The sequence below is a fragment of the Zophobas morio genome, unplaced genomic scaffold (assembly GCF_036711695.1).
Source record: "Zophobas morio isolate AGI-343-1 ecotype UQ-CSIRO unplaced genomic scaffold, CSIRO_AGI_Zmor_V1 ptg000010l, whole genome shotgun sequence".
Lineage (NCBI taxonomy): Eukaryota > Metazoa > Arthropoda > Insecta > Coleoptera > Tenebrionidae > Zophobas > Zophobas morio.
In genome coordinates, this window is record NW_026972115.1 from 3,560,509 (window position 1) to 3,580,266 (window position 19,758).

General features: G+C 37.1%; 1 protein-coding gene across 1 annotated transcript in view; it reads left to right on the forward strand.

Annotated features, from left to right (window-relative positions):
• LOC135126161 (uncharacterized) overlaps window positions 1-18,385 on the forward strand; it is a 24,940-nt gene extending 6,555 nt beyond the window's left edge. The window contains exons 7-20 of the mRNA XM_064051999.1: window positions 735-839; window positions 890-1,372; window positions 1,417-1,695; window positions 1,744-1,871; window positions 1,994-2,099; window positions 7,772-9,229; window positions 9,281-9,947; window positions 9,994-10,094; window positions 16,902-17,242; window positions 17,295-17,483; window positions 17,530-17,758; window positions 17,808-17,969; window positions 18,020-18,226; window positions 18,276-18,385. Coding sequence (XP_063908069.1) covers window positions 735-839; window positions 890-1,372; window positions 1,417-1,695; window positions 1,744-1,871; window positions 1,994-2,099; window positions 7,772-9,229; window positions 9,281-9,947; window positions 9,994-10,094; window positions 16,902-17,242; window positions 17,295-17,483; window positions 17,530-17,758; window positions 17,808-17,969; window positions 18,020-18,226; window positions 18,276-18,296 — 4,476 coding nt within the window. The 3' untranslated portion in view covers window positions 18,297-18,385. The remainder of the gene's footprint in view (window positions 1-734; window positions 840-889; window positions 1,373-1,416; window positions 1,696-1,743; window positions 1,872-1,993; window positions 2,100-7,771; window positions 9,230-9,280; window positions 9,948-9,993; window positions 10,095-16,901; window positions 17,243-17,294; window positions 17,484-17,529; window positions 17,759-17,807; window positions 17,970-18,019; window positions 18,227-18,275) is intronic.
• The last annotated feature ends 1,373 nt before the right edge of the window (window positions 18,386-19,758 follow it).

Consider the following 19,758-nt stretch of genomic DNA (forward strand, 5'->3'; position numbering starts at 1 on the left):
TGTTTTTCATAGAAACAAACAGTCTTCAAAGCAGCCTTTAACAACTCGATATTACAAACATGCCTCTTAAGTTCTTAATGCGTTTTTTTCTCTCTTGTAATTATTTGTAATGTTAACGCCGAAAGTTTATGTCATTCTGTTATTTACTTTGAACATATATTTTCATTTTATGTTAATATTTTTGTAACACCACGAATCTAAATTTTACTTAAAATCTTGTTTTACTTTAATCTTGTAAAACTAAACAATTATACCAGTTTAAAAACCCTTGGAAAGTTTCTGTCAGTCTTCAGATATAGTCAAATAAAAATAGGCGTCAAATTCTTTTAAATTCAATTCTTTCGTATCACGTTACAACGCGTTACTTCATATTTTTTATGTCAAGTATATTTTCGTATTTTGTACATATATGTTTATACACATTACTGTTTACGGAACAATGTTAATTATGGATTTATGGATAACTCCTCGTATAAGAGCAGAGTGAAGGGTGTTTGCCTTTGCTAATGTTTGATGGCGCCATCTGATTTAGAGTAAAATAAACCTAATACGTTGGCTCTCTGTAGTGAAAATGCGCGTTGACGAAAAATTTGTCCCACGCCCCCTGGATTCCTTGTCCTAAAGCTCACTATTTAGGCGAAGTAAAATTTGTATTAGGTTGTCCAACTATAATATACTTAAACAATGGTACAACTAAAATTGTGAAAATGCTAGCTTGACTAATTTTTCTGCAGCATTGTATAGAAGACGCGAAGATTATTTACAGCCGCCTTGACGCTCAAACGAGGAAAGAGTTGACGGATTCGGACGTTTCCGACATTCTTAACGTCCTCAACCACGTAATAATACGTCCTTTTTGTTTTTCATTTTTGTAATTTACGGTTTCTAGATCTCTATAGCGACGTACGAGCCGTTTCTGCCAATATTCATCTCCATTACTCTATCCGCTCTCCCGTCGAGCTTCCCGTTATTCCTCAAATGGACCCACAGCCGCGTTTTCTACTTAGAAAATCGCGGAAAAGCCAATTTCCCCGATAACGCGATCCGCTTCACTGAAAACATAGTCGAATTGATGCGTCTGACCAACTCTGCAGACATTTCCTTCCAAAGACAGTGCATCCTACACCAGGAGGCCCTCTCCAACCTATCAGTTCTCACCCCAACTCTCAAAACCCTCAAAACGCTCAAAACCGACTACAGAATTGACATTCCACTGGCGGATTGTTTATCAGGACCCCAGAACGTCGTCCGCCTTCTCCTCAACGTCGAAATGTGCGCCGACGACTACGACGTCTTCCTCAAACGCTTCTTGTGGCCGTACATGGTGGAGAACCACATGCAGCCCAACGAGATTTTTCTCGCAGAGATCGAGGTGAGTCGCCGAGAAAAAAGAGCGCTGGTTGCACCTTGTTGTAGGAGCTGGTGAAATACGAAGAGTCGTATTGGGGCACGCTGATCGAGTCGATTTTGAACTGTATTAGCTCGGTTCGGGTCAGGCTGGAGGCCGTGAAGTGCGTTCTGAACGAGGCGAAGGCGCCGTGGAGCGACACCGTGCGGAAGATCGCCGAGGAAGCGGCCACGAGCTCGCATCCGCTGGCGGCGGAAATTAAAGAGCTGATTCTTGCGGAGCCGATCCAGGTGGTGCTGATGAGGCCGAATTATCTGATCAGAGAGCGCAAGGTCGGGAGGGGTGATGTAGGTTTTTGGTAGTGGAGGTGTGGGTTAGTCATGGGTGAGTTTTAGCTGAAGTTTGTGCTGAATAGGATTGTGTATTGCAACGAGCCGACGATGGTGGAGGATGTGTATCTGTTGTGTGGGGAGGAGAAGCACGTGGGGAATATGTTGCTGGTGAACCACTTTATCAGGAAAGGGTGAGTTTATTTCGTGTCTAAAAAATTAGGTTGGTAACGGGAACGCGTTTCTTGTTGAGTTTGACATTTCCGGTCATGGCTTACTAGACGACTGTGTTAAAAATGATTTAATTTTTTCGTAGGTGTTTTGAAAAAGCCATAAATTTATTGGACAATAATACCCCCGAAGAGGTCTTCAACTGTGCACAGGAGCTAGCTACAATGGTAGAAACAGTTGTTAATGATGCGGTAAGTTTTCTTTTTAAAAATTTATTGGACATTTTCATAGGCTTTACGAGAACTAGTGTAATTTATGTTTTCAAGATTGGTAGTTGTTACAAATGTCATTGTCTAATAAACTCCAAAAGAACGAAATTATACTTAAAATGATTTTCGTGGCTAAGTATTGGACCTGCGGAGTTCTGGGCAGCCAGGACAAGTTTAGGTTTAGACATAGCTGGGCTCAAATGTATATTTTGGTCATTTTCCAATATTAAGAAAAAAAGGCAAAATGTGATGATTTTTTTTTAAGTCGTCGTGAGCCAAGGGGGCGGAGTTTAACTGCAAAATCCTTATTTCTGTTCTGTTTTTGAGTATCGTGTTGTTTAAAGAATGCTATGTACATTAACAAAAAAATTAAGCCAAAGATTACGCTCCACCCGTACCCGCTCCTATCTCAATTCTCAGTTGTGATGAATTTTTCATTCGTGGTCAGATCGAGGGGCGGGGCTTAGCAAGATCCATATTTGTCTACAAGAATTTACCATTTTAAACATGTTTTAAGTTTCTTGTTGTGGAAAGATGACTACGTATGTTAAGAAAAAATGCAAAATATAAGCCCCGCCCACCCATTTTTCTACTATGTTTTTCCGAAAATTAGTTGAAGACATTTTTTTGTAGATTTCGATACCCAGAAGCCATTTTGGGCTTCGTTTCTTCGGAAATTCCCACCATGTTTCCAAAATTTTGAATTTTATTTTGTCACGTAGTCGCTTTTGCGCTTGAAAAAATTCAAAGCCCGCCCACCCGGTTTTCGTTTTTAATCACTGATTTTATTGGACAAAAAGTGTTCAATTGATAAAACTAACTCCACCCAGCTCCGTTTTTGAATTTCATTGGATAATTTTATTTCCTCTGAGATGAAAATCAAGTCAAGTGGTTCAATTTAAGCTTTAAAAAATTCAAAGTGGCTCCGCCCACCCACCCTGTTTTCGTTCTAATCACTCATTTTATTGGACAAAAAAATGGCATTTACACTGATACAGAGTGGAATGTAGACAGAAAGGTAAAATAAGCAAATAGTATAACAAAAGAAGTTACGATTGACGGTTTTTTTTTTACTTTTTTCACATCCTGGATTCTATTATTAATTTCCACTCCCACTCGACAGAAGAACATAATTAGCCCCGCCCACCCACCCAGTCTCCTTTTCAGTGATTTATTTTATCCGAACTGAACGAAATGAATCATCTTATGCTCAACAAAAATAAAATTAGTTGTTACAATGAGAAGAGGAGAGTGGGCGGGGCTAGTACTTGCTAAGATAAGACTGATTTTGGCAGATGACATATCCTGTGAGAAAAAACAGGTTGGGTGGGCGGGGCTAGTATTTGCTAAGGTAAGAGTGATTTTGGCAAATGACATACTCTCTAAGAAAAGAGAGGGTGGGTGGGGTTTATATTTTGGCTTTTTTTCTTAATATACATAGTATTCTTTGAACAACACGATATTTTAAAAACATGTTTAATTTTTTGTAAAGAAATAATAATTTGCTGTTCAGCCCCGCCCCTTTGGTCCACGGCGAATAAAAAAAATCATCACAATTGAGACAGGGCGGGTGGGCGGGCTTAGATTTTGCCTTTTTGTTTTAATATGTGTAGACTTCTTTTCACAACATGAAACTTAAAACATGTTTAAAATGGAAAATCTGTATAAGGGCATTATCGATTTTGCAATTAGGCTCCACCCTATAATTGCAAAATCCATATTTGCTTGCAAAAATGTACCATGTTGTGAAAAGACGACAAAATATAGGCCCCGCCCACCCACCCTATCTCATTTCTGATGATTTTTTTAATACGTCGTAACTCGAGGGATGGAACTTAATTATAAAATCCTTATTTTTTTACGAGAAACTACCATGTGAAATATGTTCTAAAGTAATCGTGTTATAGAAATAAAACTGAATGTCTTAATTAAAAAAAAACCAAAAGAGAAGCCCCACCCATCCGTCGCGATCTCAGTTGTGATGAATTTTTCATTCGTCGTTAAACCGAGGGGCGGAGCGTAATTGCAAAATCGATATTTCCCTATTTACCGTTTTAAACATGTTGTAAGTCTCTTGTTGGGAAAAGATGACTACACATGTTAAGAAAAAAAGGCAAAATGTAAGCCCCGCCCACCCGCCCTATCTCAATTCTGATGATTTTTTTTAGTGGTCGTAAGTCGAGGGGCGAAGCTTAACTGCAAAATCCTTATTTCTCTACGAGAAATTAAAAAAATGTTTCCGAGTATTGTGTTGTTCAAAGAATACTATGTATATTATCAAAAAAAATTAAGCCAAAAATTAAGCCCCACCCATACCCAGCGCGATCTTAATTCTCAGGTGTGATAAATTTTTCATTCGTTGTCAGATCGAGGGGCGGGGCTTAATTGCAAGATCCACATTTGTCTACAAGAATTTACCATTTTAAACATGTTTTAAGTATCTTGTCCTGAAAAGACGACTACTTATAATAAGAAAGAAGGCAAAATATAAGCCCCGCCCACCCACCCTGTCTCAATTTTGATATATATTTTTTTATTGGTTGTAAGCCTAGGGGCGGAGCTTAATTGCAAAATCGTTATTATTTCTCTACAAGAAATTACCATGTAAGATATGTTTGAGTATTTCTGAGTTATTCAAAGAATGCTATGTATATTAAAAAAAAATTAATGGCAAATCTGATCGAAGTAGTGATGAAGTTTTCATTCGTCGCCAGACCGAGGGGGCGGAGCATAATTGCAAAATCGATATTTCCCTATTTACCATTTTAAACATCTTTTAAGTTTCTTGTTGGGAAAAGATGACTACACATATTACGAAACAAAGGCAAAATATAAGCCCCGCCCACCCACCCTATCTCAATTCTGATGATTTTTTTTATTGGTCGTAAGTCGAGGGGCAAAGCTTGACTGCAAAATCCTTTCTCTACGAGAAATTAAAAACATGTTTCTGAGTATTGTCTTGTTCAAAGAATACTATGTATATTATCAAAAAAATTAAGCCCCACCCATATCCAGCTCGATCTTAATTTTCAAGTATGATAAATTTTTCATTCGTTGTCAGATCGAGGGGCGGGGCTTAATTGCAAGATTCATACTTGTGTACAAGAATTTACCGTTTTAAAAATGTTTTAAGTTTGTTCTGATAAGACGACTACATATATTGAGGGAAAAAACAAAATACAGGGTCATCAAAATTGATTGAGAGAGTTGGTACCCCTTGTTTTTGTCGTGAAGTTTGTCAACCTTATGACAGATTTGTTTAAGGTTATATGGCAATGAATTCAGTAGCGTGACAAAAATTAGAAACTTCAAATCTGACAACTAATGTTTTTACCAAAAAAAAAAGTCGAAAAAAGACGCCACTGAGTTTTGAAATTTGAAACTTGAAACTTCAAATCTGGCAGCTAATATTTTTATACAACTTAATAAACCAAATTATTCAAGTTCAGGTTTACCAACTCTCTCAATCAATTTTGATGACTCTGTATAAGCCCCGCCCACCCGTGCTATCTCAATTCTGATGATTTTTTTTTATTCGTCGTAAGCCTAGGGGCGGAGCTTAATTGCAAAATCGTTATTATTTCCAAGTTATTCCAAGAATACTGTGTATATTAAGAAAAAATTAAGGCCAAATCTAATCTGATCTAAGTAGTGATGAAGTTTTCATTCGTTGGCAGACCGAGGGGCGGAGCCTAGTTGTAAAATCCATATTTCCTTACAAAAATTTGCCAATTTTAAATGTGTCAAGAGTCTAAGAATAAAGAAAATCTTCACAATTGAGATAGGGTGGGGTTTATATTTGCCTTTTTTTCTTAATATACAAAGTATTCTTTGAACAACACGATACTCAAAAACATGTTTTTAATTTCTTGTAAAGAAATAAGTGTTTTGCAGTTAAGCTCCGCCCCCTTGGTTCACGGTGAATATAAAAAAATCATCACAATTGAGACAGGGTGGGTGGGCGGGTTTACATTTTGCCTTCTTTCTTAATATACGTAGTCGTCTTTTCAGAACAAGAACTTACAACATGTTTGAAATGGTAAATTTTTGTATGGAAATTGGGATTTTGCAATTACGCTCCGCCCCACGGTCTGACAACGAATGAAAAATTCATTACAACTGAGATCGCGGAGGGGGTATAGGATAGGTGGAGTTTAATATTTAGCTTTATTTTTTAATTAATATATAGGGTTTTCTTTGAATAACACGATTACCTAAGAAAAAATAAGGATTTAACAATTAAGCTCCGCCCCACGACGTACGACGGGTAAAAAAAAATCATCACGATTGAGATAGGGCGGGTGGGCGGGGCTTATGTTGTGCCTTTTTTTCTTAATATACGTAGTCACTGTTTTAAATTTTTGTTGTGGAAGGATGACTACGTATATTAAGAAAAAAAAAAAGACAAAATATAAGCCCCACCCACCCACCCTGTCTCAATTGTAGTGATTTTTTTATTCGTCGTGAGTCAAGAGGGCGGAGCTTAATTGCAAAATAATTAATTCTCTAAAAGAAATCACAAGACATGTTTTTGAGCATCGTGTTAAATTTAAAGGGTGTTAAATTGCAAATTTCCATAGTAACGAGTTAAATTCGTAAATCTGATTGGCTGTTTATTTTTTAACAACCTTTAAATTTCAACATGTTTGATTCAGAAGTGGCCTTTATGTATACAATTTTTAATATATTAAAAATTATAGCAATTTCTAGTAGGAAAAGAAAGATTTTGCAATTAAGCTCCTCCCCACGACTTACGACGGGTAAAAAAAAATCATCACGATTGAGATAGGGTGGGTGGGCGGGGCATATACTATGCCTTTTTTTTCTTAATATACGTAGTCATTTGTTTTAAATTTTTGTTGTGAAAATATGACTACGTAAATTAAGAAAAACAAAGCAAAATATAAGCCCCACCCGCCCGCCCTGTCTCAATTGTGATTTTTTTTTATTCGTCGTGAGCCAAGAGGACGGAGCTTCATTGCAAGATTCTTATTTCTTTACAAGAAATTACCACCTAAGACATCGTGTTATTCAAAAAATTCTAGGTATATTAAAAATTAAAGCTAGATTTTGCAATTAAACTCCGCCCCTCTGACTCACGACGAATAAAAAAATCGGCTTTTTTTTTAATATACCTAGTAATCTTTTCACAACATGAAACTTAAAACATGTTTAAAATGGAGAATTTGTATAAGGAAATAACGATTTTGCATTTAGGCTCCGCCCCATAATTGCAAAATCCATATTTCCTTATAAAAATGTACCATTCTAACAATGTTTTAAGTTTCTTGTTGTGAAAAGACGGCTGTGTATATTAAGAAAAAAAAGCAAAATATAAACCCCGCCCACCCGCCCTGTCTCAATTCTGATGATTTTTTTTTTATTTGTCGTGAGCCAAGGGGCGGAGCTTAATTGCAAAATCCTTATTTCTCTACAAGAAATAAAAAACATGTTATACCAAAGACAGTATATTCCAAATTCACTTTTACAAATAATATACCTGTTAAATTAATGACAATCAAAAATAATTTTTGGCATTGCAGTCATTCGTCCATTCTCTAAATCTTGCCAACTGCACCAAAATTCCCTAGATTTGAAATCTCATTAAAAAGGTCCACTAGCAACAATTTTAGACTTCCATCCCCACCTTTCAGGTGAATCTACCCTCCGACCTCATCGACAACTACTACGAAGTAGCAGGTTGCGTTTTCCGTCGATTAAACGACAACGAAACTAACGACTTCTACCGCACTTGCCACAACGCCACCCTCACCCAAATCCGAAACGTCTACAACTTACGTAAACACTTCAACGTTAAAACCACGACCCACGACCTCTGCAACCCCGCCACCAGAAACCACCTCCTGGAGGAGCTCTTCGACGCTGCCATCCGCGACTTCAGCAGCGGTAAACGCACGCTCGATCAAGTCTTTGCCGTCTGCCAGAAGCTGTCGCTTTATCTGGGCATCGACCACATCGAGTTCACCAAGAAGCTGTGCGAGAAGACAGCCGACTACGGCGTGATTCTCAAAGCCGCGCAACGCGTCGGGGACTCGGACGCTTCCGCCAAAGACCTGTGCTCGATGGCCGCGTTGCTGCTGAAGTACTCCGGAACGTACAAAGTCAAGCTGCTTGACGATAGTTTCGACTCCGAGAGCATGGAGGTGGTAGGTGATGAGGTGTTCCTGGAGGGGATGAAGTTGGCGCGGGAGTTGATGGGGAAGGCGACGTGCAACGCGAAGGTGGACGAGGAGGCGACGTGCATGGAGCTGGGGAGGTGGGTGCAGACGAGCTCCTCGTTCACGAGGAGTGGCGATTCCGAGCTGAAGAAGAAGCTATTCGGGGATGTTTTCGACGTGGCGTCGGTACCGCCCGGGTTTTTGACGTTTTCGACGATCAGGAACGTGTTCGTGGGGTTCTCCAGGTACTTGTCGGGGTTGAATAACCCAGGCGGTGTTGATTTAGTCGCGGAACCGCCTTTAACCGAAGAAGACTTCTTCAAGGAGCTGAAACTCCTGCCGCCGATTCTTGAAAACTTGAGCAAAGAAGGTCAACACTTCACTTCGTATAATATCGTGCAGACGCTTCAAGACTGCATGATGCAAGTGCCGAATCCGAACGCCGCCACTTTGAAGTTCTTGAACGACGTGTTGAAGAAGAAGTGCGTCCCCAAGGTGTTGGCGTCCATTTTGAGCAACAACGTCGTGGATGAGAATCTGTTGTACGGGCTGTTGTTGTTGTGTGACCGCGACGACGCCGCCAAGTTCGTCGTGAACAGCTGGAAGATGTACAAAAGACACCCGAAGAAGTTCGCTTGTATCACCAGGATCGGTCTCAAGTTGTGGGATTATCACAAGATTTCGCAAGGGAAGTCGGAGATGCTCAAGTCTTTGACCATTATCAAGTGGTGGAAGAAATTCGAAGGAAAAAAGTTGGATTATGATGTTTTCTTCAAGATGAAGTCTGAAGAGCGGTTCGAGTTGCTGGTAAATTCGGACTGTTTGGATGTCGGTACGGTGAAAGAGTACTGTCACGATTTTAAGCTGGAGGTGATGTCGTCGTATAAGTTGTTTTTGATGAATGTCTTGGTTAATTGGAAACCCGAGTACGAGGTAAGTGTTCACAAAAGTCACCCAAAAATTTTTCAAACTCTTGAATTTTAGATCTCGAGCGAAACCCACGCCGGCTCCCGCAAACACCTAGTGGTGAAAAACAGCGAAGCCGACCTCCTCCAGAAGTGCCACGACGTCATCAACCTCCTCGACCGCGAACACGTCCTCCACATCGTGATGACTCTCTGGAAATCCGTCAACACCTACTACTACGAAGTCTTCCTCGCCATGCTGGACATCCTCTCCCGCATCAACTCCGACCAAGAGAACGACGCCAAACGGATGCTGCTCATCTTCCTCAAGGACTACCAGCGAGTGAGCAAACCGAGCGAGACCGAAATCGAGCACTGGTTCACGAACTACCCCGACACCCAGTCGATCGACGTCCTCTCCGAGTTCCGACTCTCCTTCAGTCCGCTGCTCTTCACCGACCAGATCTTCAACATCATCCGGCCCGAGATCAACCTGGCGACGTACAAGAGGTGGTTCGACGCCATCGACATCCTCAAGCCGTACCTCACCAAAAACACGATCTGTTCGTTCGTGATGAAGGACGTAGTGGCCAGCGGGGTGTTGAGCAGGCCCGCCACGAAGGAGTGGGTTCTGTGCTCGAAGCACGACGATCTGTTCAAGGAAATCGACGAGTGCGTGATGAATATCTCGGATTTGGAGTTGGCCACGTCGGTGATGTACCATCTGATGACGCACACGCCCAACGGTAGGTGGTGGCGGGTGGAGGCGGTTATTCTAGTTTGGGGTTGCAGGGGCGGATCAGGTCGCGGCGGCGAAGCTGTGTTATAACTATGCTGTGGAGTACAAGAGGCTCAATCCGGAGTCCAGCGATGTGGAAAAAGCGGTGATTAAGGTGAGAGCAGAGGTTAAGAAAGGTACCTTTTTTGAAGACCCTGGAAGTTATCTTCCCCCAGGTTTTTTTTTATATTGGGTGTCTGGAAAATGGCGGATTAACTCTTCCTTCTCACATTTTGGTGTAGTTATAATTTTTAAATTGGTTCTTTTGCTACATTTAACAACTAAATAACACCCATGGTATATTATTTTGAAAGCCCATGGAGATCTTTTTTGTAAATTATTCTTAGAGGGTATATTATTTGTTAAAATCAGTCTTATCTTAACAGCTTCTAGCCCCGCCCACCCACCCTCTCGTTTCTTAGAGGATATGTCATTTGCCAATATCAGTTTTATCTTGGCAAGTACTGATGACTAATTTTTACAAAAAATGATCAAAATTTGGAATCTTCTCTAGTGTTTAGTTGGTTATGCTTTAATGGATTTTTGTTGTTGGTTTTGTTTTTGTTTATTATTTATAAATGTGTTGATTTTTTGCTCGAAACATCCAGATTTTTGAAAAAAAAATCAAAAATGTATGACAAAATTTTGCAATTTAATTTTGAAACAGCAAAACCGAATGCTCTAAAATTTTGCAACTTTTTAAGGCGCTCGCCTTCTAAAAGCTCTTTCTTTAAAGTTTAGTTTCAGAAATATTCAAGAAAGTATTTTAGCGAAATTGTTTGGGATCATTTATGATACTAATTTTGTAGATTTTCGGAAACTAATCCTTCAAATACGAGCGCAGTGAGCACATTCAGGTCTTCTCATCATTAGTAGTCACAATTGTTTTCGAGATACACTTTTTTCTACGCGATGAATAATTTTCTTGTTATAATTTAGCTTCTCAGGGACAATAGTGACTTATTTTTAATAACACCTACACATGCTCGCTGCGCTCGCATTCTAAGCGATTTCTTTTCACATTTTGGTCTCATGAAAAATAAATATAAATGATATATTACTGAAATGATATTAAACCCGACTTAAAGAAATGAATACGGCTCCTAATGCAATGGAAGAAGCGTCAGTTTTTAAAATAAAAGTGTTATTTTGTGCAAAATTTGGATACTGTAAAATTGGTGGTTTTACTAAAGCATTTTTCAATGTTTCAATGTTTTAACTTTCCACGTTCCAACTAAATTGCACATTTTTCTTGCTTAATCTGTTTATTGGCGCTGCTATGTTAGCAAAATTCTGTAAAGTTTTTTTTCTTCTTCGTTCCCTATTTTTTCTCAAACCAATATGATAATGCTTCAAACATATTTCACTCCGTAATTTCTTGTACGTAAATACGGACTTTGCGGTTAAGCTCCACCCCTCGATCTCACGACGAATAAAAAATTCATCACAAATGAGATGGGGCGGGTGGGTGGGGCTTATCTATTTCAATAATAAAATACTGAAAATATCAAATGGTAAATTCGAGGTAAGAATTATGTTTTACAACTCATTGATTAAGCCCCACCCACCTACCCCTATCCCAATTGTGATGAATTTTTCATTTATTGTCATTTCGAAGGACGGAGCTTAATGACAAAATCCACATTTCTTTAGAAAAATTTACCGTTTCCAAGATGTTTTAAGTTTCTTGTTGTGAGAAGATGGCAATGCATATTAAGAAAAAAAAAAGGTAAAATATAAGCCCCACCCACCCGCCCCTATCTCAGATGTGATGAATTTTTTTTATTCATCGTCAGCTGCGGGGCGGAGCTTAATTGCAAAATCTCTATTTCTTTACAAGAAATTACCATGTGAAAAGTCACCAGGGTTGCCAGATCTACCATTACGTACAGTGTTTTTTTTTTCTTTTTCGAAATCTCCTTGTACTTTTGAAAAAATAAGCATATTTATTCCCTATTTTTTCTCAAAGTAGTCTATTTTCAACAATACGATCAGATCTCAAACATTTTTCACTTGGTAATTTCTTGTACAGAAATATGGACTTTGCGGTTAAGCTCCACCCCTCGGTCTCACGATGAATAAAAATATTCATCACAATTGAGATGGGGCGGGTGGGTGGGGCTTGTCCATTTCAATCATAAAATACTGAATATATCAAATGGTGAATTTGAAGTTACAATTATGTTTTAAGTGTTATGTTATTGAAAGTAAACTCTATAGGTACATTAAGAAAAAGAAGCGAATGATTAAACCCCGCCCACCCACCCGTATCTCAATTGTGATGAATTTTCTTCTAAGAAAAGGTGTTAGCCCCGCCCACCCACCCTTTATTTTCTTAGAAGAGTGGGTCATCTGCCAAAATCAGTCTTATCTTAACAAGTATTAGCCCCGCCCACCCACCCTTATTTTCTTAGAGAATAGATCATTTGCCAAAATCAGTCTTATCGTAGCGAGTACTACTAAATTTTTCAGTTGTTCGGTTTTTCAACTTTCGAATTTTTAAATTTTCAACTTTTTGATCTGTCTTTTGATTTCTGATTTCTCTGGGCAACTCGATTTTTTAATTTAACAATTTTGGCAGTTTTGCGATTTCTCAATTATTTGATTTTGAAAATATCGAGAAAATAGATGTTTATTTTTTTAAATTTTCGATTTTTGATTTTTTGTCACCGAGTAAAAAAGTAATTTTGATCAACGATTGCCATTTTTACCGTAACTTGAAAACATCTGAAAATTTTGTTTCTAATCTTCAATTTTTAGATTTTTCGATTTTTCAAAATTTCGGTTCGAATAAATTTGTTGTTTTAGTTAAAAAATCGAAAAAGGAAAAATTTTAACTTGAAAATTTGAAAAATTAAAAATCAAAAAATTCCACAATTGTAAAGTTAAAACTTGAAAAATCAAAAGATTGGAGTTAAAAACTGCTAAATTGTCAAACAAATTATCAGATGAAGTATTCAAAAGTTGAAAAATCTAAAAACTAAAAAAAAATGAAAATTGGAATTTCGAATTCGATTTTATAAGATTTGGTTTTTTTTTTCAATTTTTCGATATTTCAGTTTTTGATTTTCCGATTAAACAGTTGGACAATTTTCCGATTTCTCATTTATCCAATTTTTCAATTTGTCAATTTTTGATTTTTAAGTTTTTTATTTTTAGCAAGTACTAACCACACCCACCTGCCCTTTATTTTCTTAGAGGGTAAGTTATTTGGAAAAAACTGCAAAATTGTCGAATAAATTATGAAATGAAATATTCAAAAGTTGGGAAAAAAAAACAAAAAAAAATGATAACTGGAATTACGAATTCGATTTTATAAGATTTTTTTTCCATTTTTCGATATTTCAGTTTTTGATTTTCCGATTAAACAATTGTACAATTTTCCGATTTCTCATTTATCCAATTTTTCCATTTGTCATTTTCTGATTTTTAAGTTTTTTTATTTTTAACAAGTACTAGCTACACCCATCCAGCCTTTATTTTCTTACAAGAAGAAGTCATCTGCCAAAATCAGTCATATCTTGGCAGGTACTAGCCCCCGCCCACCCACCCTTATTTTCTTAGAGGATACGTCATCTGCCAAAATAAGTCTCATCTTGACAAGTACTAGCCCCGCCCACCCACCCTTATTTTCTTAGAGGATATGTCATTTGCAAAAATCAGTCTCATACTTGCCAAGATAAGATTAATTTTGGCAGATGACCTACTCTTCTAAGAAAATAAAGGGTGGGTGGGCGGGTCTAGTACCCTTTCTTAGAAGAGGTCATTTATTAAAATAAGTCTTATTTTGGCAAATACTAGCTTGGCCCACCTGCTCTTTATTTTCTTAGAGGGTAAGTTATTTGGCAAAAACTGCAAAATTGTCGAATAAATTATCAAATGAAATATTCAAAAGTTGGAAAAAAAAAACAAAAAAAAAATGACAACTGGAATTACGAATTCGATTTTATAAGATTTTTTTTTCCATTTTTCGATATTTGAGTTTTTGATTTTCCGATTAAACAATTGTACAATTTTCCGATTTCTCATTTATCCAATTTTTCAATTGTCATTTTTTGATTTTTTAGTTTTTTTATTTTTAGCAAGTACTAGCGTTTATTTTCTTAGAAAAATAAGTCATCTGGCAAAATCAGTCTTATCTTGGCAAGTACTAGCTCCCCGCCCACCCACCCTTATTTTCTTAGAGGATATGTCATCTGCGAAAATAAGTCTCATCTTGACAAGTACTTGCCCCGCCCGCCCACCCTTATTTTCTTACAGGATATGTCATCTGCAAAAGTCAGTCTCATACTTGCCAAGATAAGATTGATTTTGGCAGATGACCAACTCTTCTAAGAAAATAAAGGGTGGGTGGGCGGGGCTAGTACCCATTCTTAGAAGAGTAGATCATTTGTCAAAATAAGTCTTATTTTGGCAAATACTAGCCTGGCCCACTACAAAATTGTCAAACAAATTATCAAATGAAATATTCAAAAGTTGAAAAAAACAAAAAAGTGACAACTGGAATTACGAATTCGATTTTATACGATTTTTTTTCCATTTTTCGAAATTTCAGTTTTTGATTTTCCCATCAAACAGTTGTACAATTTACCGATTTCTCATTTATCCAATTTTTCAATTTGTCATTTTTTTCATTTTTAAGTTTTTTTATTTTTAACAAGTACTAGCCACACCCACCCAGCCTTTATTTTCTTAGAAGAATAAGTCATCTGCCAAAATAAGTCATATCTTGGCAGGTACTAGCCCCCGCCCACCCACCCTTATTGTCTTAGAGGATATGTCATCTGCCAAAATAAGTCTCATCTTGACAAGTACTAGCCCCGCCCACCCACCCTTATTTTCTTAGAGGATATGTCATTTACAAAAGTCAGTCTCATACTTGCCAAGATAAGATTGATTTTGGCAGATGACCAGCTCTTCTAAGAAAATAAAGGGCGGGTGGGCGGGCTAGTACCCTTTCTTAGAAGAGGTCATTTGGCAAAATAAGGTTTATTTTGGCAAATACTAGCTTGGCCCACCTACCCTTTATTTTCTTAGAGGGTAAGTTATTTGGCAAAAACTGCAAAATTGTCGAATAAATTATCAAATGAAATATTCAGAAGTAAAAAAAAAACAAAAAAAATGACAACTGGAATTACGAATTCGAGTTTATAAGATTTTTTTTTTCCATTTTTCGATATTTCAGTTTTTGATTTTCCGATTAAACAATTGTAGAATTTTCCGATTTCTCATTTATCCAATTTTTCAATTGTCATTTTTTGATTTTTTAGTTTTTTTATTTTTAGCAAGTATTAGCGTTTATTTTCTTAGAAAAATAAGTCATCTGGCAAAATCAGTCTTATCTTGGCAAGTACTAGCCCCCCGCCCACCCACCCTTATTTTCTTAGAGGATATGTCATCTGCGAAAATAAGTCTCATCTTGACAAGTACTTGCCCCGCCCGCCCACCCTTATTTTCTTAGAGGATATGTCATCTGCAAAAGTCAGTCTCATACTTGCCAAGATAAGATTGATTTTGGCAGATGACCAACTCTTCTAAGAAAATAAAGGGTGGGTGGGCGGGGCTAGTACCCTTTCTTAGAAGAGTAGATCATTTGTCAAAATAAGTCTTATTTTGGCAAATACTAGCCTGGCCCACTGCAAAATTGTCAAACAAATTATCAAATGAAATATTAAAAAATTGAAAAAAACAAAAAAAATGACAACTGAAATTACAAACTCGATTTTATAAGATTTTTTTCCATTTTTTGATATTTCAGTTTTTGATTTTCCGATTAAAGAGTTGTACCATTTTCCGATTTCTCATTTATCCAATTTTCCAATTTGTCATTTTTTGATTTTTAAGTTTTTTTATTTTTAACAAGTACTAGCGACACCCACCCAGCCTTTATTTTCTTAGAAGAATAAGTCATCTGCCAAAATCAGTCTTATCTTGGCAAGTACTAGCCCCCCGCCCACCCACCCTTATTTTATTAGAGGATATATCATCTGCCAAAATAAGTCTCATCTTGACAAGTACTAGCCCCGCCCACCCACCCTTATTTTCTTAGACGATATGTCATCTGCAAAAGTCAGTCTCATACTTGCCAAGATAAGGTTGATTTTGGCAGATGACCAACTTTTCTAAGAAAATAATGGGTGGGTGGGCGGGGCTAGTACCCTTTCTTAGAAGAGTAGGTCATTTGTCAAAATAAGTCTTATTTTGGCAAATACTAGCCTGGCCCACCTACCTTTTATTTTCTTAGAGGATAAGTTATTTGGCAAAAACTGCAAAATTGTCAAACAAATTATCAAATGAAATATTCAAAAATTGAAAAAAAATAAAAAAAAATTACAACTGGAATTACAAATTCGAAAGTTTTTTTTTTCCATTTTTCGATATTTCAGTTTTTGATTTTCCGATTAAACAGTTGTACAATTTTCCGATTTCTCATTTATCCAATTTTTCAATTTGTCATTTTTTGATTTTTAAGTTTTTTTATTTTTAGCAAGTACTAGCCACACCCACTCAGCCTTTATTTTTTTAGAAGAGTGGGTCATCTGCCAAAATCAGTCTTATCTTGACAAGTACTAGTACCGCCCACCCACCTTTATTTTCCTACAGGATATGTCATTTGCAAAAATCAGTCTCATACTTGCCATGATAAGATTGATTTTGGCAGATGACCAACTCTTCTAAGAAAATAAAGGGTGGGTGAGCGGGGCTAACACCTTAGAAGAGTTGGTCATTTGTCAAAATAAGTCTTATTTTTGCAAATACTCGATTTTTGCTGATTCTACATTCTAACAGAAATGATAATTAAACAGTCATGGTTGAGAGAAATACTAACTAAAAGTTTTATTACTAAAAAAGAACCAATTTTAAAATCGTAATTCCACCAAAATGTGAGCCCGGTATATATTTTCAATCCACCGGTTTTTAGGTGACGAAGAAATACTACGCCTGCTGCGGCATGCACATTTTGCACACTTACAAACTCGCCGAACCTAAGTATATAAATTTACTCTCTGACCCGAAAGAACTGATTTTGGCCCTGTTCCTGGACGAACGAATTTTGAACAACGGTTTGGAGTTCGGTTGCCCGGAAATACACACGGCAACTGAGGCTTTAGCCGCTTTGTTTAACTTGGATATAAAAAAAATTCGGCACGAATTAATCCATAGTTCGTTGGGTCATGAAGACATTTTAAGTTCGCCATTAAATTTTGATTCTTCCATAGTATACACGAACGGAGCTTGCACCGACGACGAGAACTTGGACAGGTTTGTACTTTTATTAAATTTTTTAAATTTCAAGTTTCGAAACTTTCAACAGAATTGCGTATATTTGCTGCAACGATGACCTGAAATACTGGCAAGTGCGACTTTATAATTTGGGCACAGGAACGGAAACTGAGGAGCAGTTGAGCGTTCACTGCAAGGCGCGAGCTTTGAAAGTGTTAGCCATGATTTCCGACAGCGATACGATCGTTAACTTAACGGAATGCACATATGACGAATTTATGTGAGTTCGTGGACTAAAACTGGACACGCTTGATAGTTTTTTGCAGAAATTTCATTGATAAACTCACGGTGGTCAGTAATTTGGAGTATTTGGGCATCAGTTTGGATGTTGCGGCTCTGCATGAGTACAACAAGAAAGAGTTGCTTAATCGCTTGGTACGAAGATCTGGGAGTATATTAGGGATAAAAACTATGGCGTTAATATGTATGACCTTCTCGATCGACGACGTCAAAGTTTGGGAGTTCATTGTGAACAACGCAGTCGCGTTCTCTTTGGTGAGTAACGTTGTTAACGACGTTCATTTGTCAGCGCGTGAATTTTTAGTTCGTCGAATTAAAAACCTACCTCAATTTCTTAAAAAAAGGTAGCTACCAAAATGAGAACTTCTACGTAAAGGGTTGGCAAAAGTTGGTTGATCATTCTTTTGCTCACTTAAGCAGTTCAAACCATGATGATGTACTCCTCACCGTTTTTTTAACAATTCAGGTATATATGTGAAGCGTTTAACAATTTAAAATACTGATTTGTTGTTGCAGTCGTGCCCTGTTTTGTTTTCGCTAAATTTGGATAACGCGTTTAGGAGATGCATGGATAACAACAAACCCGAGTTTGCAGCGGTGTTGTTGCAGTACTTGGACGGCGCTAGAAGGGACGAGTACGTCGCACAAATTCGTCACGCAAAAGGAAATTTAGGCGAAAAGTTGGCTGCTTTGGAACGAAAGGGGCTGTGGGGCATCTCCTACGTAAGTCGCGAGGTTGTTGAGAAAAGGGTGTCTTATAATGCGTTTGTAGGTGAAAACCATCCTGGGGTAACTATGTTTGAACGAAAACTCGATTTGAACAAGAATATTTATGGATTACGAGAGTCTTTCACGTGCGAAGTATGTTTGATTAAAAAAATATCAATTTTTAATCAAACATACTTTGCACACTACTGGTTACTATTTTTTTTAATTTATTATTAACAACACCATTTATGGTTTAAGACTGTGCAAAGTATGTTTGATTAAAAATATATCAATTTTTAGTGCTGTTGTGAATAATGAATTAAAAAAAATAGTAACCAATAGTGAAAGATAATTATCTTTCACTACTGGTTACTATTTTTTTTTGTGATTTTTCTGCTACGATTTCTGGAATCTTTAAAATATATTTATTTTTAAACAAATGTATGTAGTTTTTTTTTATTCTTGTACGTAACCTCATTACTGTCAAAGTTGTAATTACTGCCAACTTGAAACGGTGGTCCCGTTGCTTTTTGTTAAAATATAGTAACTTTTGTGTGTAGCACAAGTTTATAAAACCACATTAAGCCAATATTACTAGTACTAAAGTCGCCGCAACAGGAAAAAAATTATGTTGGTAACGTATTACCTGTAATTTCACTTTTCTTAGGTTGTCACCCTGCTAATTCTCATCAAAGTTGACATTTGAATTTTAAAACTGCGTAAGAAAAGAGAGGGTGGGTGGGCGGGGCTAGTACCTACAGATAAAACTGATGGGGCGGAGCCTAATTATTGCAAAATCCCTATTTCCGTCTACAAATTTTCCATTTTAAACATGTTTTAAGTTTCATATGGTGAAAAGAAGTCTACACATATTAAAACAAACAGACAAAATGTTAACCCTCCCACCCGCCCTATCTCAATTGTGATGATTTTTTTATTCGCCGTGAACCAAGGGGGCGGAGCTTAACTGCAAAATACTTATTTCTTTACAAGAAATTAAAAACATGCTCGAATATCGTGTTGTTCAAAGAATACTATGTATATTAAGAAAAAAAAAAACAACATATAAAGTAAGAGTACAGACCAGGAATACTGAAGTTTTAATTGCAGATTTATTCGTTTTCAATTAAGCAAAAATGTTATTCCTATGTCATTTTTTTGTAAAATAGAAAATACAGTTTTTTTTCCTCTTGTTGAATCCGGGGACATACTGTATATTATTCTTTTAATAACACGATACTCAAAAATATGCCATACATGGTAATTTTTTGTAGAGAGGGAAATAATAAGAATTTTGGATTTAAATTCCACTCCTTTGACTCTCGACGATTATTAAAAAAATCATCACAATTGAGATAGGGTGGGTGGGCGGGGCTTATATTTGATTTTTTTTTTAATATACGTAGTTGTCTTTTTAGAACAAGAAACTTAAAACATGTTTAAAATGTTCTTGTAGACAAATTAGACCCCGCCCCTCTATCTGACAACGAATGAAAAATTCATCACAATTGATAATTGAGACCGGGGCGGGTATGGGTGGGGTCTAA